General features: G+C 37.0%; 1 protein-coding gene across 6 annotated transcripts in view; it reads right to left on the bottom strand.

The window, feature by feature from the left end:
* Positions 1 to 27,402, bottom strand: part of IFT88 (intraflagellar transport 88) — a 134,356-nt gene that overhangs the window by 43,204 nt on the left and 63,750 nt on the right. For 4 of the 6 annotated variants that reach the window (XR_011994211.1, XM_025996644.2, XM_025996641.2 and 1 more), the window contains 6 exons: positions 26,715 to 26,814; positions 21,546 to 21,632; positions 15,188 to 15,374; positions 13,317 to 13,425; positions 10,324 to 10,474; positions 9,734 to 9,849 (listed from right to left, as the gene is read on the bottom strand). Coding sequence is in view for 5 of the 6 variants with exons in the window: in XM_025996644.2 (XP_025852429.1) it covers positions 9,734 to 9,849; positions 10,324 to 10,474; positions 13,317 to 13,425; positions 15,188 to 15,374; positions 21,546 to 21,632; positions 26,715 to 26,814 (750 nt within the window). In the remaining variant the exon portion in view is untranslated. The remainder of the gene's footprint in view (positions 1 to 9,733; positions 9,850 to 10,323; positions 10,475 to 13,316; positions 13,426 to 15,187; positions 15,375 to 21,545; positions 21,633 to 26,714; positions 26,815 to 27,402) is intronic. The other 2 variants (XM_025996643.2, XM_072719805.1) reach the window with 1 other exon arrangement.

Here is a 27,402-nt window from a genome sequence, read left to right as displayed (position 1 = left end):
TTTTATTTAAATTCTAGTTAACATACAGTGTTATATTAGTTTCAGGTATACAACAGAAGATTCAACACTTCCACACATGACCTGGTGCTCATCATAACAAGTGCACTGCTTAATCACCATCACCTATTTAACATACCGCCCTGCCCATCTCCCCTCTGCTAACAATCAGCTTGTTCTCTATAGTTAAAAGTCTGTTTCTGCCTTTGCTTCTCTTTTTTCCCTTTGCTTATTTGTTTTGTTTCTTAAATTCCACGTGTAAGTGAAATCATATGGTATTAGTCTTTCTCTGACTGGCTTATTTCACTCACCATTATATTCTCATTGCAAATGGCAAGATTTTATTTTGTTATACGGCTGAATAATATTCCAGTGTACGTACACACACACACACACACACATGCACAGTTTTCTTTATCCAGTCATCAGCTGATGGACATTTGGGCAGTCTCCATAATTGGCTATTGTAAATAATGTTGCTATAAATATCAGTATGCAAATATCCCTTTGAATTAGTATTTTTGCATTCTTTGGGTAAATACCTAGTAGTGTGATTGCTGAATCATAGGGTAGTTCCATTTTTAACGTTTTGAGGAACCTCTATATTATGTTCTACAGTGTTTGAATCAATTTGCATTTCTACCAATAGTGCAAGAGGGTTCCTCTTCCTTCACATTCTAGCCAACACCTGTTATTTCTTGTGTTGTTTTTAGCCATTCTGATAGATATGAGGAGATATCTCATTGTGGTTTTGAGTTGCATTTCCCTGATAAGTGATGGGCATCTTCTCATGTGTCTGTTGGCCATCTGTATGTCTTCTCTGGAGAAATGTTTGTGCATGTCTTCTGCCCATTTTTAAATTGGATTTGTTTTTTGGGTGTTGAGTTTTATAAGTTCTTTACATATTTTGGATACTAACCTTTTATTGGACAGGTCAATTATCTTCTTCCACTCTACAGGTTGTCTTTTAGTTTTGTTGATTGTTTACTTCACTGTGTAGAAACTTTTTGTTTTGATGTAGCCCCAATAGTTTATTTTTGCTTTTGTTTCCCTTACCTCAGAAGATGTATCTAGTAAGAAACTGCTATGGCTGATGTCAAAGAGCTGTGCTCTCTTACTGCCTGTGCTCTCTTCTAGGATTTTTATGGTCTCATGTCTCACATTTATGTCCTTAATCCATTTTGAGTTTATCTTTGTGTATGGTGAAAGAGAATGGTCCAGTTTCATTCTTCTGCATGTGGCTGTCAAGTTTTCCCAACACTGTCTCTGTTTTCCCAACACAGTGTCTTGTTGAAGAGACTGTCTTTTCCCCATTGGATATTCATTCCTGCTTTGTTGAAAATTAACTGACGATATAATTGTGAGCTCATTTCTGGGTTTTCTATTCTTTCCCATTGATCTTTGTGTATATTTTTGTGTCAGTACTGAACGGTTTTGATTACTACACTCTGTAACATAACCTAAAGCCTGGAATTGTGATGCTTCCACCTTTGCTTTACTTTTTCAAGATTGCTTTGGCTATTTGGGGTCTTTTGCGGTTTCATACAAATTTTAGGATTGTTTCTTCTAGTTCTGTGAAGAAGGCTATTGGTATTTTGATAGGGATTGCATTAAATGTGTAGATTGCTTTGGGTAGTATTGATATTTTAATGGTATTTGTTCTTCCCATCCATGAGCATGGAATAGTTTTCCATTTCTCTGTATCCTCTTCAGTTTTGTAGTGTTCAGAGTACAGGTCTTTACGATTTTGGTTAAGTTTCTTCTTCTTATTATTATTAATCTTATTATTTTTAGTGTGATTGTACATAGGACTAATTCCTTAATTTCTCTTTCTGTTGGTTCATTCTTTGTGTATAGATTTCTGTACGTTGGTTTTGTATCCTGCTACTTTATTGAACTCCTGTATCAGTTCCAGCAGTTTTTTGGCAAAGTTTTTTTTTTTTGGTTTCTACATAGAATATCATGTCATTAGCAAATAGTGAAAGTTTCACTTCTTCCTTGCCAATTTGGATGCCTTTTATTTCTTTTTGTTGTCTGACTGCTGTGGCTAAGACTTTGTGCTGAATCAAAGTTGTGAGAGTGGACATCCCTGTCTTATTCCTGACTGTAGAGGAAAAGCTGTCAGTTTTTCTCCACTTAAGATATTAGCTGTGGGTTTTTCATATGTGGTCTTTATTATGTTGAAGTATGTTGCCTCTAAACCTACGCTATTGAGGATTTTTATCAGGAATGGATGTTGTACTTTGTCAAATGCTTTTTCTGCATCTATTGAAGTGGTCACATGATTTTTATTCTTTTCTCTTATTAATGTAATATATCATGTTGATGTGCAAATATTGAACCATCTTTGCAAACCAGGAATAAATCTCACTTCATTGTGGTGAATATATTTTTTTTATGTGTTGTTGGACTTGGCTTGTGAGCATTTCGTTGAGGACTTTTGCATCTCTGTTCAACAAGAGATACTGGCCTATAGTTCTTTTTCAGTGTTGTCTTCATCTGGTTTTGGTATCAAGGTAAAGCTGGGCTCACAGAATGAATTTGGAAGTCTTCCTTTCATTTCTATTTTTTGGAATATTTTGAAAGAATGGGTATTTACTCTTCTTTAAATATTTGGTAGAATTTGCCCGTGAAGTCATCTGGTCCTAAAGTTTTGTTTGTGGGGAGTTTTTGACTACTGACTCAATTTCCTGGCTGGTTATACTGGTTTCTTCCGATTTTCTATTTCTTCCTATCTTAGTTCTGGTAACTTAATATGTTTCCGGGAATTTATCACTTCTAGGTTGTCCAATTTGTTGGTATATAGTTTTTCTGAATATTCTCTGATAACTATTTCTGTGGTGTTGGCTGTTATTTATCCTCTCTCATTTGTGACTTTACTGATTTAAGTCTTTCCTTTTTATCTGGATAAGCCTGGCTAGAGGTTTATAAAGTTTTTTCAAAGAACCAACTCCTAGTTTCATTGATCTGTTCTATTGAGTTTTTAAAGTATCTGTATAATTTATTTCTGTCCTAATCTTCATTATTTCTCCCTTCTGTTGGTTTTAGGTTTTTTTTTTTTTAAGATTTTATTTATTTATTTATTTATTTATTTATTTATTTATTTATTTATTGAGAGACACAGAGAGGCAGAGACACAGGCAGAGGGAGAAGCAGCTCCACGTAGGGAGCACAACGTGGGACTTGATCCCGGGGCTCCGGGATCACGCCCTGGGCCAAAGGCAGATGCTCAACCGCTGAGCTCACCCAAGTACCCATGGTTTTAGGTTTTATTTGTTGTTCTTTTTTCTAGCTCCTACAGGTGTGAGGTTACATAGTTCACTTGAGATTTTCCTTGCCTCAAGGAAGGTTTTGGGGCCTTGTGTTTTCATTTTCAATTGTTTGCATGTACTTTCAAAATTTCTTCTTTATGTCCTGGTTAACCCATTCATTGTTTAGTAGCATGTTATTTAACCTCCATGTATTTGTGGTCTTTCCAGATTTTTTCCTGTGGTTGACTTCTACTTTCATAGTGTGTTAGTCAGAAAAGGTGCATGGTATGATATCAATCTTCTTGAATTGGCTGAGGCCTGCATTGTGGTCTACCATGTGATCTATGTTGGAGAATGTTCTATGTGCACTTGAAAAGAATGTATATTCTGCTGTTGTAGGATGGAGTATTCTGAATATAGCTGTTAAATCATCTGTTCCCATGTGTTGTGCAAAGCCACTGTTTCCGTGTTGGTTTTGTTTGGATAATCTGTCCTTTGATGTAAGTGGGGGTTAAAGTCCCCTACTATGATTATATTATCATCAGTTAGTTCCTTTATGTTTGTTATTGCTTTATGTATTTTGAGTGCTTCTATGGTGGGTCCATAACTATTTATACAATTGTTATATCTTCTTTTGGACTGTCCCTTTTGTAATTATTTAGTGTCCTTCTTTGTCTCTTGTTACAGCTTTTGTTTTAAAGTCTAGTTTGTCCAATATAAGTATTGTTACTCCAGCTTTCTTTTGACATCCATTTGCATAGCAGATGTTTCTCTATCCCCTCGCTTTCAATCTACAGGTATCTTTAGATCTAAAATGAGTTTCCTGTAGGCAGCATATGGAGGGGTATTGTTTTTTTGTTTTGTTTTGTTTTTTAGCTGTTCTGACACCCTATGTCTTCTGGAACATTTAGTAATTTACATTTAAAGTAATAATTGATAGACATATTTATTGCTATTTTGTTACTTGTTTTGCAGTTGTTTCTAGAGATTTTCTCTGATCCTTTCTTATCTTTCCTGGTTTGGTTTTCTTTAGTAATATGTTTGGATTTCTGTCTCTTTATTCTTTGCATATTTATTAGTAGTTTTGATTTGTGGTTATCATTAGCTTGTATTTGGCATCTTCTGCATGATGATTGTTCAAATTTCAACCCATTCTTTAAATCTTTCCTCCCCTTGTTTTAGGTATATGGTGTCATATTTTACATCCCTTTGTGAGTTCCTTGAATGATTTCTTATAGAAACATTCATTTTCACTGCTTTTGTGTCTCCTACTTTCTTATTATCACTTTTGGTCTTTCTTTTCCACTCAGAGAATCCCCTTTAGTATTTCTTGCAGAGCTGGTTTAGTGGTCATGAACTCCTTTAATTTTTGTCTGTGAAACTATTTCTCCTTCTATTTTGAATATTAGCCTTGCTGGATAGAGTATTCTTGGTGGCATATTTTTCCCATTCAGCACTCTGAATATATCATGCCACTCTCTTCTGGCTTGGAGAGTTTCTGCTGAAAAATCTGCTGATAGCCTTATGGGTTTTCCCTTATAAGTAACTGTCCTCTTTTGTCTTGCTGCTTTTAAGATTCTCCCTTGTCACTATATTTTTCCAGTTTAATTAAAATATGTCTTGGTGTGGCTCTGCTTTTGTTGATTTTGATGGGGATTCTCTGTGTCTTCTAGATCTGGATATGTTTGCTTCCTCAGATTAGGAAAGTTTTCAGTTATTGTTTCTTCATATAAAATTTCTGCCCCCTCTTCTCTTTCTTCTTCTTCTGGGACTCTCATTATATGAATGCTATTATGTCTGATGGAGCCACTAAGGTCCCTAAGTCTATTTTCATTTTGCATAATCCTTTCTCTCTTTTGTTCAGTTTCATTGCTTTCCATTACTCTGTCTTCTAGGTCACTAATTTGTCCCTCTGCTTCTTCTAGCCTGTTGTTCATCACATCAAGTGTGTTTATTGCACTCTTCATCTCTGATTCTTTTTTTAACTCTTTTATCTCTGTGGTAAGGGTCTCATTGATGTCTTTTATTCTTTTCTCAGATCCAGTGAGTATCTTTATGATTACTGCTTTAAACGCTGCATTGGGCATATTACTCATATCTGTTTCACTTAGATCTCTATCTCTGGCCTTACCCTGTTCTTTCATTTGGGATAAATTCCTCCGTCTTTTCATTTTGTCTAAGTCTCTGCATGTTTCTGTGTGCTAGAAAAAGCAGTTGTGTCTCTTGTTCATGAACCTTATGACCTTATGAAGAAGAGTTCATGTAGTGCCCAGGGCCTGGTTCTTCAGGGAACATTTCCAGAGTGTACGGTGTGTGCTCTGGCTGCTCTACCTTCAGGCTAGTCATCTGCAAAGACTTTCCCTGCCTACTGCGGGCACTGTTTGGTCCCTGGCCTGAATGTGATAAATTTTAACTAGGTATATTCTGGTCTGCTTGTGAAATAAGATTTGTCATCACCTCCACCAGAACTGAGGCCCTGCAAAACTCTGGTTGGGAGATGGGATGTGGGCATGGGATTGTGCTGGTTTTCTTGGGGAGGGGGCCTGCTATGCTGGGGCTGAGGTAAGCCAATCTTAGAAGGGCATTTCTACCAAAGCACCAATGGGTGGGGCTTAGCATAAGCAAGTTAGGTAGCCAGTGTCAGTGCTGTGCTGCTTCCTGTAGGAGGCCCTGTGCTTATACTGAGGTGATGGAAGTGTTGCTGGCCAGCTCCTTTTTCCTGGAGAGTCCTCTCCGTGAATGCTGCCTTTCAGGGACATGCTCTGAGAAGGCAAATAACCTCTTCACTATGTGCCTTAGGCACTCTTTAGATCGTTTTTTCCACACTGTATGGCCCTGGGTAGTTTGCCTGCTTTCTCTCCAAGAGTAGTCCAGCCCTCTGACACTTAAAACTTCAGGCTTTAAGCACCTCTGGTTGCAAGAACTCACAAAACTCAGCCCCTTTCACTTTCCAAGCCAATGACTATAGGGAAATATTCCCCTTGTGCATTCCTGTGTGCTCCCCCCTCTCTCATCCTTCTCTGCAACCCTGGTTCCCTCCCCTGTACAGCAGCCAGGATCTATTTCTCCCAGCAGCCAGGCTCTGTTTCTCCCCTAAACCACATCTCTATACATCTTAGATTCTTCAGTGTGGCTTCCTCATTACTTGAAGTTGTGGTGTCTTCTGCCAGTCTTCAGGTTGATTTCTGGGGTATTTTGGATTATTTGATAGTTATCTAGTTGTATTCCTATGATGAGGCAAATCTAGGCATCTTACTTTGCTGCCATTTCTGCCTTACTCCATTCTTGAAGGATAGTTTTGCTAGATATAGACTTCTTGGCTGACAGTTTTTTATTTTAGCACTTCGTATCATCTTGCCGTTTTTTGGCCTCCAAGATTTCTGGAAAATCTGATAATCTGAGGATCTCTTTTACATGATAAGTAACTTTTTTCTTGTTGCATTTAAGAGTCTTTGTCTTTTGACAGTTTTATTTATTTTATTTTTTTATTTTTTTGACAGTTTTATTATAATGTGCCTTGATGTAGGTCTTTTTAAGTTATTCCAACTTTAAAATCATTGAGTTTATTGGAATTTTAGATCCATGTCTCTCCTCAAATTTTGCAAGTTTCTTTCTTTTTTTTTTTTAAATTTTGCAAGTTTCAGTCACTGTATCTTGAGTCGCTCTGCTCCGTTCTCTATCTCTTCTCCCTTTGGAACTTCTATAGTGTGTATATGGGTCTGCTTGGTTGTATCCCATATTTATTATATTCATAATCAATATTAAGAAACAGTTTCCAGTGCATGAAATTCTCTAATAATGAGATTACATTAAATGGACTAGTTATGACTAAGATTTCTTGATGTTTTAAGACATGATTTTTGGATAAAGAGAAATAGGAACCAATAGTATAAGCTTAACACATTTGCCAAAAATACCAGATTACCAAGAACAATAAACATCTAAGAAATACAGCAAAGTGAGGAGTTTCTACAGTAAAGGAACACCAATGATAGGTCATGTAGTTCAATTCAACTATATGCCAACTACTCTGGAATATGTAAGAGCTATGTGACATAAGAACCAATAAACCAACCAATTTATATTTTTAAAAAATTACCTAACACAAATTCCACACAGATATCAAATTATTAAGCATTCCTTTATCATTTAAATGATTCAAAGTCACATTTAATGTTAAAATTATATTTGGCCAATACAAAACAGACCTCTCCACTGCCCCCAAAGCTTAAATTTTAATGTAGAGGTAGAATTTCCCCGACAAAAAGACAGCATATAAAAAAAGAGAAAAAGTGGAAGTTAGATGTATGGTACAGAAAATAAATGCTCAAGAAAATAAATGCTCAAACGCACACTGAATGTCTCTGTCACACAGACAGAAGGAGGTGAAAACGGGTGGGAAGAGAAAGTAAATGAACCAGAAAGCACGAAAAGGGATATATTTAGGGAGTTCCTAGAAAAGACTTCTCTATTTTCTGGGAAATTTAAGTTTAAAATAGAAAGAGAGATTGAGGAGATCTGTGAAGGATAGGAAGGGCAGTTACTTAGGAGCACTTAAGACTGATGAATAAAAATAAATAAATAAAGATTGATGAACAGTGTTCACAAAATATTTATCTGTATGGCATCAACCCATCTCATTACATAATTTATATCCAGTAGTGCTTCCCATGCTATGTATAAGTATGGGAATAAATGGTTGGATTAACCCATGAACTGAAATGTACTGGACAGATGGGGTAGTAAAACAAGAGAAAAAGTAACCAAGTAAGCAAGAAATGGAACAGATGTGATCATTTAAGCAGCTTAGAAAAAATAGGCTCAGAACTAATGCCAGGAGACACTAAGACTGTAAGAGAAAGGAAGGTCAAAAGATTGGAGGTCTTACCAAAGAAAGGCATACTGGAAAGTAGGTTATATGGAAGTTGGAAAGAGAGGAGGTTATGTTCAGACAAGTGGGTATTAATGAGATTTTATTGGTATAAATGGCTGGGTGATAAACAGAATCCGGTAAGATGTAGATGGCTGAATTGCAGAGGAGGTAAAGATCAATGAAGTTAGGGAAGTTGGGATCCCTGGGTGGCGCAGCGGTTTGGCGCCTGCCTTTGGCCCAGGGCGTGATCCTGGAGACCCGGGATCAAATCCCACGTCGGGCTCCCGGTGCATGGAGCCTGCTTCACCCCCTATGTCTCTGCCTCTCTCTCTCTTTCTCTCTCTGTGTGTGACTATCATAAATAAATTTAAAAAAATTAAAAAAATAAAAAAAGAAGTTAGGGAAGTTAAATTTGTGAAACTAGATGACTGATGGCATAGAGAGTATGAAATAGACTAGGTAAGAGAATGACTATGAGGTCAATATATAACATCCACAAACAGGAGACAAGGATGGAATAGTGGCAGATGGAGCCTCAAAGTAGGAATGGTGTTACATGAGCTAATGGGCTAAGGCTAGGGGTATTAGTATTAAGTGTAATAAAAAGTTACATTGTTATTACCTATGAAGCTTCAGTCCCAAGCATACAATTAAACTTATTAAAACTATCCCTTAGTATTGGTGATTAGTTTTATAATTCTCAAAATATTTATGTGATTTAAGAGATTAAATGACATTAAATTGTATGATGTTAGCTTCACTAAGCTAACAAATTAATTGTCTGGGGGTGCCTGAGTAGCTTGGTCAGGTAAGTGTCTGCCTTTGGCCTGGGTCATGATCCCAGAGTCCCAAGATTGAGCCTGTGTCAGACTCCTTGCTCACTGGGGAGTTTGCTTCTCACTCTGACCCTCCACCTTCTCATGCTAGCTCTTTCACTCCCTCTCTCTCAAATAAATAAATATATTTTTTAAAAATTACCTAACACAAATTCCACACAGACGTCAATCAAATTATTAAGCATTCCTTTATCATTCAAATGATTCAAAGTCACATTTAATGTTAAAATTCAATTTGGCCAATACAAAACAGACCAGAATTTTTCAATTATTTTCGAATCAGGCATGTATTTTTGATTCAATTTGAGTATTTTCAATTCTATTCGATTCGATTCGAGTATTTTCGAGTCGATTCCAGTATGAACTTAGAGACAGCTTTAAAGTTTTTAATATACAATGTAACTTGATTATAAACTGAAATCAATACAACTTATTTCTAGTAGGACTCTTTCAGAAATGAAACCTTGTCCTAGGACCAAGTCAGTCATTTTCTATTTGATAATGATGTAATATTTGTTTGTTGAAATGTGAATAAGAAAAATAAAGAAAAGTACCTTAAGAAAGGTATTTTTAAAATATTTTTGCATAAAAGAGTAATATATTTATCATAATAAAGACCAAGTAAAATGGAACACCATTCAAGAAAATGGAAATACACGGATGCTCATTAATATTTGCTCATGAATGTAATATGTTTATCAGATTCTAATTTAGGGATAAAATAAAATCCCAACACAAGACATTTAAGTAACATGAAATCAGAATAATTAACTTACTGTATAAGAGAAGCTCTTTCAAAGTATTGAATGGCTTTTTCACAAAACTGGGTGTCAATGTAATAGGCTCCAAGCCACTCAATGACTTCAATGTTAGAGGGGAAATACCTGTAAGACTGGAAAAAATGAGGAATGTGACAATACAACATCAGTGGCAACATATAATTTATATCTCAACATTTTACCCACTGAATGGATTAATTTATCCAATGTGAAGTTTATTAGCAAAAAAGTATGAGCTGTCATAAGCACTTTATAAGTTTTGAAACTATATGATTGAGAAAATTTAACATTTGATATATTTTAAAATTACCTATCAGTAGCTTTTTGATGTAGAGAGATGATGAGTTAAATAGGTAACAGAATTAACAAAGGGATGAAAATCATGTATCAAGGAAACAATGAATTTGTACTTTAAATTTTTAAAAAATTAATAAAAAAACTAATAGTACACAAATGTTTTATTTATTTTAAATCATTATTCATTTAAAAACTAGTAATCATTTCTAAATTTTAAAAATTGAAAGCCTTGCTGTTTTATAACAATTCATAAAAACTAAAAAGTAGATAGAAAATAAGATTACACCTACCTCATAGTAATATTGAAATGCTTGGGATTTATCTCCTTCACTATCATATAGTTCTCCTAGTTTAGACAAAGCTCTAGAATCAGTTGGAACAACACTGATTAGTTGCATTAACCATTCAATAGCTTGATTGGGATCTTCCATTAATTCATATCTTGGACAATTTTAGTTAAGGATAACACAGTTATTCTAGATTCATTGATCAATAAGGAAACCTAAAACAACATTACAGCAAAAATATTCTTAGCCTATAGTAATGTGCTATTAATACTATTTACTCTGGATTTCTTCAGGGATGCAGATGGAAAGTGAAACACTGTAACATTCATGTTCCCTATATACCTTGCTTTTTCCTTTTGCTTCATTACTATCCAATAAGATCAACTCCCAAACTTCCAGGAGAATTAACAGTTAGCTCTTTTATTCAAAGCACTGTCCAAAATTTGTCCTTAATAAAAATGCCTGAAAGTTGTGTTCAATTATTGTACCTCTCTTAATATGTTCAACATATTAAGGGAAGAGTTTCCATGTATTTTCCTGAGTTTTCCCTAATTAGATTATAAACTCCAAATAGAGAGTTCTCTTTTTTTGTAGCTTTTGTGCCTAGTAAATCCTCTGCAAACACTCAAATAATTTATTCCCCCCAACACTTATCGACTACTATTTATTTTTATATTAAATGTCTCTGCGAAATGAGAGTATTCCAATCCAAAAGTTTTATTGAAAAAGACGAATCTTCTAGGGTTTGTTTTGTTTTGTTTTGTTGTTTAGATTTTATTTATTAGAGAGAGAGAGGGAGAGAGAGCACGCACAAGCAGGGGGAGGGGCAAAAAGAGAGGGAGAAGTAGACTCCCTGCTGAGCAGGGAGCCTGAGTCAGGGCTTGATCCCAGGACCCTGAGATCATGATCTTCTAAGCTCTAGTTAGATGTTTAACCGACTGAGCCACCCAGGTGCCCCAAGAATCTTCTGTTTTTAATGGTGACAAATGTGATACCATAAGAGAAGCATAAAAATAAGGAAATACATTCAAACAGCCTTAAACATATCAATTGCTTAACTGAAGCCAAACTGATCATGAACTGGGCAGTATTAGATTATTACAGTGGCAATTTCAGAGAGATCAAATAGACAAAAAACAAAAAAGCTAAAAGGAATAAGCATGAAACCAACTGCTTGAAAAATGACTTTTACTTAAAAAATGTTTTATGTGCTGTAACAAAAGTAGAGCAGATTGTACTTAAAATTATTAATGGTATACATGATAACATACTTTTTCCTAATATTATCTGTATAAAATTTATATCAAGATAATGCTAACTTCGGGGCAGCCCAGGTGGCTCAGTGGTTTAGTGCCGCCTTCAGCCCAGGGCCTGATCCTGGAGACCCGGGATCGAGTCTCATGTCAGGCTCCCTGCATGGAGCCTGCTTCTCCCTCTGCCTGTGTCTCTGCCTCTCTCTCTGTCTCTCTCATGAATAAATTAAATTAAATTAAATTAAATTAAATTAAATTAAATTAAAAGATAATGCTAACTTAAAAACCTACAAAAGATTTTAACATTGGGGTTCATGGGTGGCTCAGGTGACCAACTCTTGATTTTTGCTTAGGTCATAATCTCATGGTCATGGGGTTGAGCCCCTGTTGAGCTCCCCAGTCAGTAGGGAGTCTGTTTCTTTCTCTCTTCTTCTGCCCACTCCACTCATGTAAGCACCCGTGCATTCTCTCTCCAAAGATAAATAAATAAAATCTTTAAAAAAAGGAGGGAGAGAGATTTTAACTTTTCCTGGGGCACCTGGGTGACGCAGTTAATTAAGCATCCGACTCAATTAAGTCATATGCTGGGTTCTGCGCTGTGTGTGGAGTCTGCTTGAGTTTCCCTCTTCCTCTCCCTGAGCCCCTCTCCACTGCGCACACTTCCTCAACCATGTGCGTGCTCTCTCAAATAAATAAAATCTTAAAAAAAAAAAGACATTTTAACCCTTCCCAAATATTGTGTGAAAGCTTACTATTTTTAAAATAAGGAAGGAAAATGTTTTTCAAATACTGTCAAAGGCATTAAGAACATTAACAAATTTCTGCTTTTTCAACCAAAGGCAAGGAAAAAAAAAACCCAAACTAAAGAAAGACAGGAGTTGTAGAAGAAATTGACACAGGAGGAATGCTTTCTGTTTCAACATTCCCCAGAGTTCTAAACATAATACTGGCACATACAACACACAGTCAATAAGTGACTGACGAGTGAATGGAATGAATGAGTGAATTCATATAAACTACTGGCTAATTCTGTAGAGTAAAGGTGTTTAAAGAGTTATACTCATTAAACTCACTGGTCAGCTAAAATAATTAAGACAAATTAACCAAACTCAATCAGCAATACTAATCAGTGATTAGCATTATTTTTCTTTAAATAGTAAGTTACTGTTCCAGAAATACTCTTCAAGACTCAGAGTTAAAACATTCTAAAGTATCTAATCCACAGTCAGTAAATAGCTTTTATGTATTAAACATATTATACCCAATTATTTCAATTATTAATTCCAAAAATTAAGAAATAATAGTTTTAACCTTTAAATAATTCCTTTTATAATGCAAATGATCTTTTAAAACGGGATCACCCAAAAAACAAACTCTTAACTATAGAGAACAAACAGATGGCTACCAGAGGGGAAATTGGTGAGGGGATGGGGGAAATAGATTACGAGCATTAAGGAGGGCACTTATCATGATGAGTACTGAGTAATATAATAGAATTGTTGAATCACTATGTTATACACCTGGAACTAACTTGTGTTATTAACACTAGTGTGTTAACTATACTGGAATTAAAATAAAAAAAATAAAACAGCATCACTCAAATAATATTTTTATCACATATTAATCTGATAGGTTTTAAAATACTATCCTCATCAGTTACTTCATTGGCTAAGGTTATTTAATGATTGGTACCCAATCGCCAAATGAATTGACAACTGTCCTCAAGTTTTTCACGTAAGATACACATTTGCTATCTGGTAAAGAACTTGGGCACTGTTTCTCAGGATTGCGTGAAGTTTCAGGAAACAATCCAAAGCTTCATCGAGCCGGTTTAGCCTCTTATAGGTAAGGCCTTAGAAAGAAGACAGAGAAAAGCTATAAGCATTATTACTGGTAGTAATTTTCTCAAAGTCACAGAATAAATCCTTAAATATTATGTAATATTCATCCAGAAGAGAAAATAAAGATAAATAGATTTAAAAAAAAAAAAAAGAACAAGGTGGGGGATGGGATTTCTCACTAATGTTTGGCAGACACCAAAACATGCTATAATGGTCTAGAGATTGTAAAGTGTGGGAGGGGGACAGGAAAAGACAAACATATCAGCAGAATACATTGTTCAGAAACTGACTCAGTTACAGAATTTAGTTAATGGGCATTAAACTCAATGGGGACTATGGGACTAGTAAACGGTGTCAGGACATTTGACTACACATGAAACAAAAAATGTAGATTCCTATTATGAATACATTAAAAATATTTTAAAACTAAACAAAAAACAATGATATAAAAGAATGAGAAAATATAGGAAAATGATTTTATAATCTTGGGGAAGGGAAGGGCTTCATAAAGTAATAAATGAAGCCAAAAATTTTCAAAAAGGCAAATTTGACTATATAAAAATAAAAAAACTGTTTGACAAAAGAAATTACAGTTAAAAGTCAAGCAATGGACTAAGAAAAGTACTTAAAACTTATATGGAGAATAAATATATATCTAGGCAAGAAATCTCCTGCATTAGGCTTTTAGTATTCACTTCCCTCTGCCAGTACAGCTCTTTTCCAAGTTACTGGAATAGTCATATCCTTCTTTCTTCCAACATGACTTTAAACTCTCCTGACTCTGTCTAAAACTGCTAATTCCTCCCTGCCTCCTTTCCTCCCAACCTAGTGAGGTCTTCTTTTCTCCTCTGGCAGGAGATTAAAGACCTCTTCTGGGGCAGAAAGGATCCAACTGGCTAACAGGCAGTTCCCCAACTACACAGATCAGACAGATGGCCCTGTGGCAGGGTGCTAGGGCATCATTTCACTTGTGGCCTCAGGTATCCCATTCAGCTTTTAGCTGCAAACTCCTAAGTGAGAGGAGACAGGCCAGGATCATCAAACACCTGAGGAAAGTTTGTAACATGAAACATAGAGGATAAAACAAACAAGCAAACCAAAAAAAGCAAAACACACCTATGCAAAGAGAAGAAAACTTCAAAAGAAATTTAATTAATATCCTATGAGATAAGACATTGCATCAACAAGTTTGTCACACTGCAAACTCATGAACAGGAAGAAATGACACAGATTTCAGATGACTTCTGACAGGCAGGGAAGGGAATAAGATGGTGGTACGCCTCTAGGTCTTATAACATTTTGTTTATGAAAAATACCTGATGTGAATATGACAAAATGTTCGAGTGTGTTAAATATAGTTGGGAGGAACATGCATATTTATTTATTCATATTTTTTTATGTTTGAAATTGATCATAATTAAAAAGGGAAGAAAATGGGTTTTTTCCCACCTATCAGTCTGGCAAAAGTTAAAAATATCCAATATCAAAGGGAATCTGAGAACTCAGTCTCACAGACTATGGTAGCACATAAATTGGAAAAGTCTTTTGGAGGGCAAGAGACAACATCTATCTAAATTTTACATGTGCATTACTTTGGAATAATTAATTCCATTAAAAATAATCTATAATCCAAGAACCTTCTTTTCAATTTTTTGTTATAAGGAAGTCAACTCTATAATGAATTGGAGCTCTTTAAGCCAATTTAAAAAAAGAAAAGAGAAAAAAATTGTAAAAGAGAAAAACAAAAAAAGCAGTTTTGCCTGTTTTACTTACCAATATTATAAAGTGCTTCAGTACAAGAAGAATCATTTCTTAGAGCCTCTTTATAGAATTCAGCTGCCTTCTCATAATCACCATTTGCAAAAACTGTATTCCCTTTATTAGTCAGAGCTGAAGGATTATATCTATCAGAATTCACAGCTAAATCTGCATAGCTGCTGGCTTGTGCAAATTCATTTTCCTAAATAAAGTACAAAACATACACAAATTACTTGGAGTTCATCAAATATCTTTTCTGACTGTTCTGGATTATATATAGACATATAAACAGATTTTCTGAGATTACAAATATGATAAACAGAAGTATTTTGCATATCTTGGTCTTTTTTTTTTTTTTTTAAGATTTTATTCATTTATTCATGAGAGACACACACACACAGAGAGAGAGAGAGAGAGAGGCAGAAACATAGGCCGAGGGAGAAGCAGGCTCCATGCAAGGAGCACAATGTGAGACTCGATCCCGGGACTCCAGGATTGCGCCATGGGCCAAAGGCAGGCGCCAAACTGCTGAGCCACCCAGGGATCCCCCCATATCTTGGTCTTGATAGGCTTATTCTACAAAAGATCTTTGATCAGCAAGCTTTTTTAACTCCCTAAGTTTCTTATGACTGACTTCTTCATAGTCTCATGGTTTGAATAACACACTATTTACAATGCCGAAATTTCACATCACACCTGTAGTACTATGCTTCCCAAACCTAAAGCTCTTAAATGGCTATAAAGGCATCACTATCTTTTCTGCTATTCAATTAAATTGGTTGCATCATCTACTAGGACTTGCATTTCTAGCAATGAATTGTCTCCTCTCTGTCACCTCTGCCAAATGCTCCATCAGGACATTGTTCACTTAAGCTGCATGGACCTCTCAATTCTTCAATAGCACAGTATTTGTGCTGTGTCAGCTTGCCAGATTTTCTTGAATCCAGATTTTCTTGAATCCCCATCCCCCCTTTATCTAGAGTTGGCTGAAAGGAACTTGTAGGACACATGGAATGCAGACACGAAGCAGTAGCTTTTACTCTCCGAAGGTCTGTTTCTGGTCATCAGTGGCAGAACTGATGCAAGAAATGCCTATGGATTCCAAACTGTCCTCATTCACTCTGACTCCACATCTGGGTCTTCTTTCCAACTGTGTTGTCCTTGCTGACTGCAGTAACCCAGATCCCTGATGGGGCTTGGCTCTGGACCCATAGAGGAGGCAGTCGTGCAGAGGCAACTGCTTTCCAGAGGCCTCTTCATGAAGGTCCCCCTCTGAGTGGCTGATGAACATGCTTGGCCACTCACTCACTGATTGGTGATCCCTTCGCAAATCCCCTGACCCTCCTTCTGCACCTTCACCTCCATCACTCTGCTACTACTATGTAAGTTCTAGTTCCCATATCCCTTCACCCATACACTGATAGTGACTGCTTCCCTGATTGAGCTTTTAAAAAACTTAGATACAATTCACATTTCACAAAAATGTACAATTCTGGGGCGTTTAATACATTTGCAAAAAGTTGTACCACCATCACCAATATCAATTCTAGAATATTTTTATCACCCCTGCAAAAGATATCCTGTACCCATTAGCAGTCATTCCTCATTCTCCCTTATGCTCTGGCCCCTGGCAGCCACTAATCTACTTTCCATCTCCATGGGTTTGCCTACTCTGGACATTTCATAATAAATACAATCATATAATGGCTAGCTTTTTTATGTCTGGCTTCTTTTACTTAGCAGAATGTTTTCAAGGTTTATCCATGTTGTAGTATGCATCAGTACTTTATTCCTGTTTATAGCTGAATAATATTCCATTGTATGGATAGAACACATTTTGTTTATCCATTCATTGTGATGGATACCTGGGTTGTGCCCACCTACTTTTATTTATTATGATTAATGGGGTTTTGAACATTCACATATTTGATATAAAAACTGGTATCTAAAAGTGAGGTGCTGCTGTCATAAAAACATATAACCTTGTCTTTTGAACTAGGCAGCAGACAAAACTTAGAAAAGTATGAGAACCACATTAGTGGAGGCTGGAGAGGTAATAAGAGGCAGTAATTGTTATCAGAGGCTGGGTAAGGGGGATGAGGGGAAAGTCATGTTTTGCAGCCATGAAATAACTGGGAAAACTGGCATCTACACTGACCTGGAAGATAGAAAGTGTACTTAGTAAATGTGTGCATGTGGCCAAGGAGGTTTCTAGGCAGGAGGTTAAAAGTGCCAATTAACTTACTTTAACTGGTATGATAAAGTATACATAGAAAGGAGCTTAAGAAAGAACTGTTCAGATTTTCCAACTAAAATTTAAAAGAAATATTAGAAAAACCAGGACTTGTTGGGGTGGAAAATAAAATTATTTCATATCTCTAGTTTCTCTTAGCAGTAAGAGTGTCAGAGTAAGAACTAATTGCAGGATAGAGATTAAATCAAAGGTGTGGCTGGAATACTCTTTGGAAATATTTTAGAATGATTTAAGGTAGTGCCTAGCAAAGCAGCCCTTCCCTCTTAGGCAGAAAAAAGCTTCCAAGTATCTTTGGGGGTCTACTCCACAACAGCCTTGTACATCTACATGGAAAGGAGTCTGCCTTGGAAAGAGTTGTGGATGTGGCTTTTGGGGCATGTAGGCACCCTCAACAAGATCTACAGAAAACCTGCCAAGTCGTTAAAGGGAGTTGTACTATCTTAGTTGTTGCCAGCTTGGCTTTACGGGACACAATCCAAAATGAAAGAAGGCCTCTAGGTCCCTAATTTTTCTGGGTAGAAAGCAGGCTAAGAAAGTTAATCAGCTGCAAGTACAGATTATTTTTTCTGTAAAAGGAAGGTGTTCTCTGAAAGCAGAGCCAAGAGCCACAGAGCCTGAAGGATTGGGGGAACATTCCTAGGGATCAGAGCTAGGTCCTAACTAAGGACTTTAGGGGGCACTGGTCACATATGCTCAGCTGGATTTCTCACCCATTAAGGACCAGTGACTGTTAGGTACCTCCATCTCACCCCTTTTGAGTAAGAGTATCTGTCCCGCTTATCCTATTCTTACCTCACCATAGGATGTTAAATCTATAAGGGAATGGTGTGTTTTTCTGTTCCTTTGGATCAAGAGGCCCTGCACCTGAGAAAGCTCCATCTCTATCTGGATCTCATGCAGCCAATGGGCCTATGAGCCTGGTGCTGTGACTAGTGAGACTACGGGTGTCCTTGGAAGGGTAATCATTTTGCATATGGAAAGAGTGTACTGAATGCAGGTACAGATAAACTGTTAAAATAAAGGCCCCAAAGAGTCACACTTCCGAGTATTCAGGCCCTTATATGGTTCTCTCCCATGTTTGTTTTGCCCAGTAAGACTAACAATAAGTTCAATGCATACAGGAGCCTGGTAAGCACTGGGGTCTCCTCCTGTGGATCCTATCCCATGTAAGTCCGGACTCCTCTGCCAGAGAAGGATGAAGAATGAGATGCTAGTCTACAGCTCAGCTGTTGATATGAGGAAAGCATTGGGACCATGTAGCCTCAGTCAAGCCTCAGAACATGGCACCAGGATGATGATCCCAGGCCAGACCAGCAGAAGGACCACTCAAGTGAACCCAGCCTTTTCAGGTAGATTATGAGCAAATACAGGTAATTTTAAGCCATTACATTTTGGAACGGCTTATTACAAAGCAACAGAAACTGATACAACCATACACTGGATACCAACGATATATGCCAGTTATGTATCATATATATAACTATGTACAAGACTCATCATTTTGCCTCAAAACAACTACTTTCCTCAGAACTACATGCAACAGATTATTGATCAGATACTACGATGACTCTGCTCAGTTGACTAAATCTAACCATTTTTCTCTCTTTAAAAAAAGTCTTCTTGGTCTCTTCTATATACATTCATCAAATTGGGTAAAGATCTGGTCACTAATTAAACCATTTTCACAAAATTCACAAATTATTTTTTTTAAAAGATTTTATTTATTCATGAGAGACACAGAAGGAGAGAGAGGCAGAGACACAGGCAGAGAGAGAAGCAGGCTCCATGCAGGGAGCCTGACATGGGATGGGACTCCATCCCAGGTCTCCAGGATCACACCCTGGGCTGAAGGTGGCGCTAAATCGCTAAGCCACAGGGGCTGCTCCACAAATGATTTTCTAAATTCAAATGTAATGGCTGTAATGGAGACTGTGCTTCAGCCCCTCAATACCGGTCCTTCAGAAGTGCTGGGAATGTTGCTGGCTACCAGGTTCAGCTGTCAGCCCTCTGTGAATCACTAGCTCAAGGAGAAAGAGGTGCCTTGCCCAAAGTCACACCCGCTTCCTGGTGAGCAGGTTGTATCAGATGACTGGTTGCTGTGGAGGTACAAAGGCACAGCCCCCTCACCCCAGTGGGAGAGAGTAAAGTGCTAGTGACCATCCTAATTCAGGGGGTCCCCTAGGGTTGGCTAAGGCCTGTGATGACTGCATCACAGCCCAATTTCCTTCTCCACCCAATGCTGCTTCCAACCCCTCTCCCTGAGGGGTTGATCCAAAGAGACCTTCCCAGTAAACTTCATGCAAGATAATCTCCAGCTCAGAGTTGCTGTCTCACTTTTCTGAGCCCTCATTCTTGTGTACCTCCTCTCTGATTTCAATGTTACATACTTGTTCTGCATGCCTTCCTTTACTTCATACTATAGCTTTTTCCCTGTCTTCTTGATCTGATTCTTATTCTTGCATCTTTAATATATGAGAATCCCAAAGTTCGTTCTCTGTTCTGTGCTACACTCTTACACTTGGAGATACCCTCTATAGTCTTAGTGCAGGAGGTTAGCAAAATACTACAGACTGGCTTAAATAGCAAACATTTAGTTCTCATAGTTCTAGAGGCTGGGAGATCCAACATCAAGGTGCCAGCAAATGTGGTGTCTGGTGAAAGCCACTGCCTAGTTCACAGATGGCTTCCTTGCTGTGTCCTCATGTAGCAAAGAGAGGGCTCTGGTTCCTCCTTTTCTCTGAATGGCACCAATTCCAGCAGTGTACTCCCCTGTCATGACTTCATCTAATCCTAATTATCTCTCGAAGTCCCTACCTCTACATACAGTTACACTGGGGGTCAGGGCTTCAATATAAGAATCTAGTTGGGGAGGGAGACACAAATAGCCCATAGCTATTATCAAAGCTTTAATCTCTACAGAAATCATCATCAAATTTTATCTCTAGCCCTAACTTCCTATCTGAGATCAGTTTCACATGTTCCTGGACTTTTCTATTTAAATATATTTGCTACAAAGAAAATTGTAAAAATATAATTAAAAACAAACTCAGCAACTCTCCCCCTAATCTGCAGCCTCCTCTAAACCTGTACCTGGTACCATTCTTTGTCAGACTTAAAATACTGGAGGCATTCTTCACCAGTGGTTTTCATCTCTTTTCTATCACAACACATGGGATAGAACATCTTTCCACCATACAGAGGTTCAGCACAGCAGTAATTCTCAGTGGTACACAGATCAGGAGCTCCAAGGGGGACGAGAAATATAGTTTGACTAAATATACTGATCCTTATGTACACATCCCCTCCCAGCTTTTCTGCCTCTGTGCTTTTATTCATTCCTTTAGTCTCCCAAAATGTTACCTACCTTTACTGAATTTCTGAAACACTCATTATCTACATTCGTTTATTGTTCTCTACTTTCAACCAACCTTCCTTTCTTCTTTCCTTAGGCTACCTGCATGTCGCCTTTGTTCCAATTAAGCACCCTTTAGTGAGCTTCCAAGCTTTTGGTATTCCCTATTACTGGGATTCAGCAGATGCTCAAAGTATGTTTCTTATAGATGACACTGTACCTAAATCATTTAATCTTTACTACTTTCTTTACTACTAACACTTGAGCTGAAATCAAGAGTCATATGCCTGGGTGGCTTAGCTGGTTAGGCATACGACTCTTGATTTCAGCTTAAGTCATGATCTCAGAGTCATGACATCAGGCCCTGTGTGGGACTCCACACTGCCGGGTTGGGGGGTGCTATGTGTGTGCCTGCTTAAGATTCTTTCTCTCCCTCTGCCTCCTCTCTGCTCTCTCTCAAATAAACAAAACAAAAACCCTCTAGCCCATCTTCCAGATCTACATTCTATAATTCTCTGAGTGATGCTTAACCGCCATAATTTTTCTCCCTTCCTTCTACTTTGAGATAGTCTTCTTCCTCATGTCCACAAACTTGATGCCTGGCCCAGAACTTGTCATGAGCAGACCCTCTAGACACCTCATTCTGCTAACAATCTCCACCAGTCTTCTTTGGAACCTCTCTCTAGGCATGCTCTTTAGGCAGAAATTTAGCAACATAAAAACACCATATTATCACGTCTTAGTTATTAAAAAAAACCCAGACTTACCAAAAAATACAGAAATGAGAGATTGGTTGCAGCTGCACTTTTCACTCTACTGTCCTTTTTTTCAAACATTTTTAAGGTCTCTACAGCCTAGAAATGAAATATCTGTAAGTTACTACCATTGTAATATGTCAGTATTCAGTCTTAAGGTTGGGGTAAAGATCGGTGTATCTAGAGCCTAAGGGAAACACACAAAGGGATGGATTAATATGTCTAAGAAATATATGACAAAATGAGAATTTAATTTGAAAATTAAAATTTATAAAAAAAGAATTTTAAAAACCCTAAGAACAAATAACTGAAGTGAAGAACACAACAGATGGGTTTAACAGCAGACTATATTAGCTGGAGAGAGTAGTAAATATTGGGCCTTGTGAGTCTTATGACACAGTTTATTTTTTTTTCACAGTTTAGTTTTTATCTTGCATAATGGGGTGTCAGTGAGTTTTTACCTAAGAAACACAATCAAATTTGCTCTTTATAAAATAATTCTAGAATTTCTGCTTCTGGTTATCGGAGACCAGCCTATAGAAGACCATTCTACAGAGAACAATTAGAAAAGATATTAAAAATATCTTTTGAAGGCACTGGAGAACTACTGAGGGCAATCAGAATCTGAATGTCAACCTTCCAGAAAATGTTCAGACTTATTAAATAAGCAAAGCAAAAAAAGAAGCTAAGAAAAGGTCTATGGAAAGAACAAAAGAGATATATGGAAACATAATGAAAAGGTCTAATAGAAATGTAACTGGAGTTCCAGAGAAGCAAGAAACACGAATGGTCAAGAATCTTCCACAACTGATGACAGAAACTAATTCTGAAAGTATTACAAAAAATTGTCTTAAGTGGGTCCAAATATAATTATATTCTCAAACCATGAGAAATGAAAGTGCATTTTTAACCATTTGGCAGGTCTGAGATAATCCTAACCAAACAGGACATTTGGGATGGTCAACCACCTTGTATGAAACGTGAGTACTCAACCCAGCAATGCCTGAGAAATAAAAGAAAAAAAAAAAAAAGTAGAAAAAGGCAATGGGTTTTCCTCCCTTCCTTCAAAATACATTTACTGAATAGAAAATGCTTGGTTTCTTGGCACCTCCTGATCTTGGAGAGAGTTGAGTCCAACCAAAAATCCTGCATTAACTTTTATAATGGTCAAGAGCTGCTGCTATTGAAAATATCTAACAAATCTGTGTCATGCAAGTGTTTGACCTCAAATGAGGGACCTCAAATGAAGAACCATTAAGTGTACTGACTCAATTTTTTTAAAAGATAAAAGATTTTAAAATACTAGATTCTACATATATTGGTTATAAGTAATTATTCTTTTCAAGGGTTTTTGCTTATTTTAAAGAAAACCATTGGAAGTTTCTAGGCTAATAGTTTATAATTCTACAAAGTAAACCCTGGAAAAAATAAGATCCCAACATCATATGCTCACTCTTGAGATTCTCTATCTCACTTACTTTCTTAGAAGGATCTTTGACAGAATTGCCAAGAAGTTCCTAAAACATACCTTAGAAATTATTGCTGCTTACATTGTTCATTCATCCTGTAGAAGTTAGCTCATTGACTCTTTACATAACCGCCATGGCTATTAATGTAAAAGTCAGTGCTGTTTTGAATCTCTAAGTTTTATAAGACTGCATTTCACTTTGAATAAGAATTGACATGTTTTAATCTTTACCATTAGAGTGTGTCACAACAAACGTATGTGTTAATTTAAAACAACATTCATTTAAAGAGTTATTTATTTGAGAGAGAGAGAGAGAGAGAAAGAGTGAGCACGAGTCAGGGGAGGGGCAACGGGAGAGGGAGAGAAAAACCCTCAAGCAGATCCACTGGGCATGGAGATAGAGATTGTAACCTGAGTAAAAACCAAGAGTCAGCCACTCAACCAACTGAGGCACCCAAGCAGCCCAAACTTTGCAACATTCATTTAAAAATATCTGAGGGAGGGGAAGGGGGTAACTGGGTGATGGGCACTGAGGAGGGCACTTGATGGGATGAGTACTGGGTGTTATACTGTACGTTGCAAACTGAATTTAAATTAAAAAATGTAAAAAAAAAACCCCAATGTACACTAATTAAAAAATACTTTATTGTTAAAAATCACTAAATTTTTAAAAAATAATCAAAAAATATCTGAGAGAATAAAACATATTTTGTACTTTAATTTTGAAAACTATAAATTATTCTAGAAAAGCTAAAGAACAGTCTCAAGATTTCTAGCTTTGAGATGGGCTGCTTTCATAACTGTTTTTTTTTTTTAAGATTTTATTTATTCATGAGAGAGAGAGAGAGAGAGAGAGAGAGAGAGACAGTCAGAGACGTAGGCAGAGGGTTAAGTTGGCTCCCCATGGGGAGCCCAAAGCAGGACTTGATCCCTACTAAGGGATCACACCCTGAACCAAAGGTAGATGCCCATCCACTGAACCACCCAGGCATCCCTCATAACTGTTCTTTACATGTTCGATGAATTCATAGCCAATATTTCGGTTTTTAAAAATAAAATATTATACATCAATTCATTTACAAGTGAAACTGATAAAAGTACACCTAATAAAATCAAATTCAATTATAATAGCAAAAACAAATAATGAAAAAAACATTCTTAGTTTGGGTTGTGTTTCTCCAAACAATTATGAAAATAGAGATATCTCCATTTTGGGTTTCTTTCCAGACTGATGCCATCTAGTTACTGGTTTCTGCATTCCACTGCATCTGTCCATACACTATCACTGGCCTTCAGACCACACTACTTCATTTCATCCACCTTTGGCTTTTCAGTGGATTCCTTCTCTATTACAAAGGTGACTACAAAACACTATCATCACAAAGGTTCATACTCTGAGACTTCAGCATCTTTACTTAGCCATAGAATTATAACCTCATATAAGAAGGTGTATATTTTTCTCTTTTACTTTGAATTGTAAACAAAGTAGTCCTTATCAAATGATCATTGGGAGTCATGTCAACCCAATCCCTTTTAACCTAACAGTGCTCCTTTCAACTAAGATTGTATTATACCCACCTCATCATACTTACAATATACAAATAAAAGAAACACAAAGTCAAAGCAGCAATGTTGAAAAGAAAGCAGAAATTATATTTTTAGACATAGGTAAACTAATTGAAATCTTGAAAATGCAAATGGAACATAAGATATTTTAAATGAGGATAGCTAGGAAAGCAGTAAACAATAAGATTTGGGTTAAATGAATTTTAAAAAGAAGAAGTCATAGTTTATCCTTTAATGGATAGTTTTAAAACATAAACTATGGTAATATATTGTTAAGTCTTTCTAAAAAGACCATTTAAAAATATAGTATCAAACTGGCAAATATGGTTTTCTCTATTTTGTCACCTATAACAGTACTTACCATACACATAAAAAAATTTTTTTTTGTGCATAGATGACTTTGGAAAGATAATAAAGACCAATTTGTCTGACTTCACTTCCACTGGAAAAAGCATTATAACAGTTATAGAGTTATTACTGGCATTTTAAATGACCATGAGCGTGATGATCAAATGACACAACAGACATAAAGGTACTCTGAAAGTCTTTCTAGGGCTTTACAAATGCCAAAAAAAGGTTAAGCATACTAAATGCATATACACAATGGAACCAGTCTATGGGGCTGCATCATATAATGATTGTATGAACCCTGGGGCTGCATCTCCCCCTCTTCTAGAAAGAGTCATTTCTATTGTCTCCCAGACTAAAGGAAGGTCCCTAGGTAAGAAGAAAAACTGAAAACGTAGGCTTGGGATAGGATGCAGGAAAATAACATAGCGTCCTCTGGCCCTTGCTCTCTGGGCCTAAACATGGGAGGGGCTGAGGTTTTTTTTTTTTTTTTTTTTTAAGATTAAGATAAGAGGGAGAGAGAGAGTGAGCGAGAGGCAGAGACATAGGCAGAAGAAGCAGTCTCGGGATCCCTGGGTGGCGCAGCGGTTTAGCGCCTGCCTTTGGCCCAGGGCGCGATCCTGGAGACCCGGGATCGAATCCCACATCGGGCTCCCGGTGCATGGAGCCTGCTTCTCCCTCTGCCTGTGTCTCTGCCTCTCTCTCTCTGTGTGTGTGACTATCATAAATAAATAAAAATTAAAAAAAAAAAAAAAAAGAAGCAGTCTCCATGCATGGAGCCTGATGAGGGACTCGATCCCGGGACTCTGGGATCACACCCTGAGCTGAAGGCAAATGCCCAACCACTGAACCACCCAGGCATTCCGAGGGGCTGAGTTTTCTAATTGTGGGCACATATAACACTAATCATTGGCTTTATAACCAGGATATCAAGTTTTATTCTGTTTATTCTCTTCTGTTATTGCCACTTCCATTCTTCCTTTTCAAAGCTGTCTATTCTTCTATGTCTTGTTACAACTATGCCTCATTTGAGACAGACTACTGAAGGTGGAGTACCCACCCATTCCATTGTGACCCAAGGTAGCAAGGTAGCAGTGGTACCAGCAAGAGATCCAGGAGGATTCTGAAACTGTGCTTAGCAATGGGACCCTTTTATGCCCAATGCAATGTTAATGAGTAAACCAAATATATACAAAACAGGTAACAGGAAAGCTACTCGGGTGAGAACAGCAGATGAAAGCATCAGGCTACTAGATGGGCTCCTAGCCTTCCTTGATTCTAAAAAATCTTAGGGCTTTAGGGAACAGTTTGAAAACTAGGGGAGGGCAGCCCTGGTGGCTCAGTGGTTTAGCGCCACCTTGGGCCCAGGGTGTGATCCTGGAGACCTGGGATCAAGTCCCGAGTTGGGCTCCCTGCATGGAGCCTGCTTCTCCCTCTGCCTGTGTCTCTGCGCCTCTCTCTCTCTCTCTCTCTCTCTCTCTCTCTCTCTCTCTGTCTCTCATGAATAAATAAATAAAATCTTAAAAAAAAAAAAGAAAACTCTGGGGGAAAATTGATCTTTAGACTAGAATATGGTTTAGTAATTTAAGAACCATGCTTTACATGATAAGTATTTACATGGGGACAAACAGGTCAAAATTAAAGTAATACTATATTATCGGAAATTATGTTAAGACAAGTATAAATATCACTCAATTTCAGAATAATCACAGATAACTATATTCTAGAAAACGTTTCCCAACATTATTGCTTTGACCAGTTGATATATAAACGTTTATTTAAAACTTTAAAAAACTTACTTGGTTAAAGTCCTTTTGTCTCAAATATGTAATTGCTTTGTTTATTTCCAGATCATTTGCTAGCTCTACATATTGAGAAGCTTTCACAACTTCAACACACCTATAATGCAAAGCATAAAAAAAAGCTACTTTATTTTGTCTCTGCATATTTATGTTGTTGTTGGTTTCCTTATGATTTTTCAAAAACATTTTTAGTGCTCCTCGTGCTATCTAAGGTTAAGCACTTGATTTCTTCCAATGCAGGTAGTAAGTTACTGAACTCTTCAGATCTAAACTAATTTTCTTATCTAACTTTTCTTTAGATTATTGTCACTTCTAATTATTTATGGTATTTTAAATAAAATCAGTCCCAGTTTTTAAATTAACTCCTAAACAATTTCAATTTGTAACAGGCAAAAGTATTTTTCTATATATATTTTCATCTTAAATGTTATGATGGTGAAAAAAATTCAATAGAACCTGTAGAATATGTTTAAGTTTTGTGTCCAACTTGAATGGACTATCATAGATCTTTTCCCCAACGCACACAGAACATTTGTTTTTAACTATATATCAGGCACTGCACTAATTCCTTTATAAGCATTATCACATTTGATCCTCACAACAACCCAGAAAGATAGGCATGATCTCTGTTTTATACACAGGAGAGTGAGAGATCTGAATCACACACCCAGAAAACTGTCAAGTA

Source organism: Vulpes vulpes, chromosome 9 (assembly GCF_048418805.1).
Source record: "Vulpes vulpes isolate BD-2025 chromosome 9, VulVul3, whole genome shotgun sequence".
In the NCBI taxonomy this organism is placed as follows: domain Eukaryota; kingdom Metazoa; phylum Chordata; class Mammalia; order Carnivora; family Canidae; genus Vulpes; species Vulpes vulpes.
Note: the sequence above shows the minus strand (reverse complement) of the source record. Positions and strands in the feature narration are given on the sequence as shown.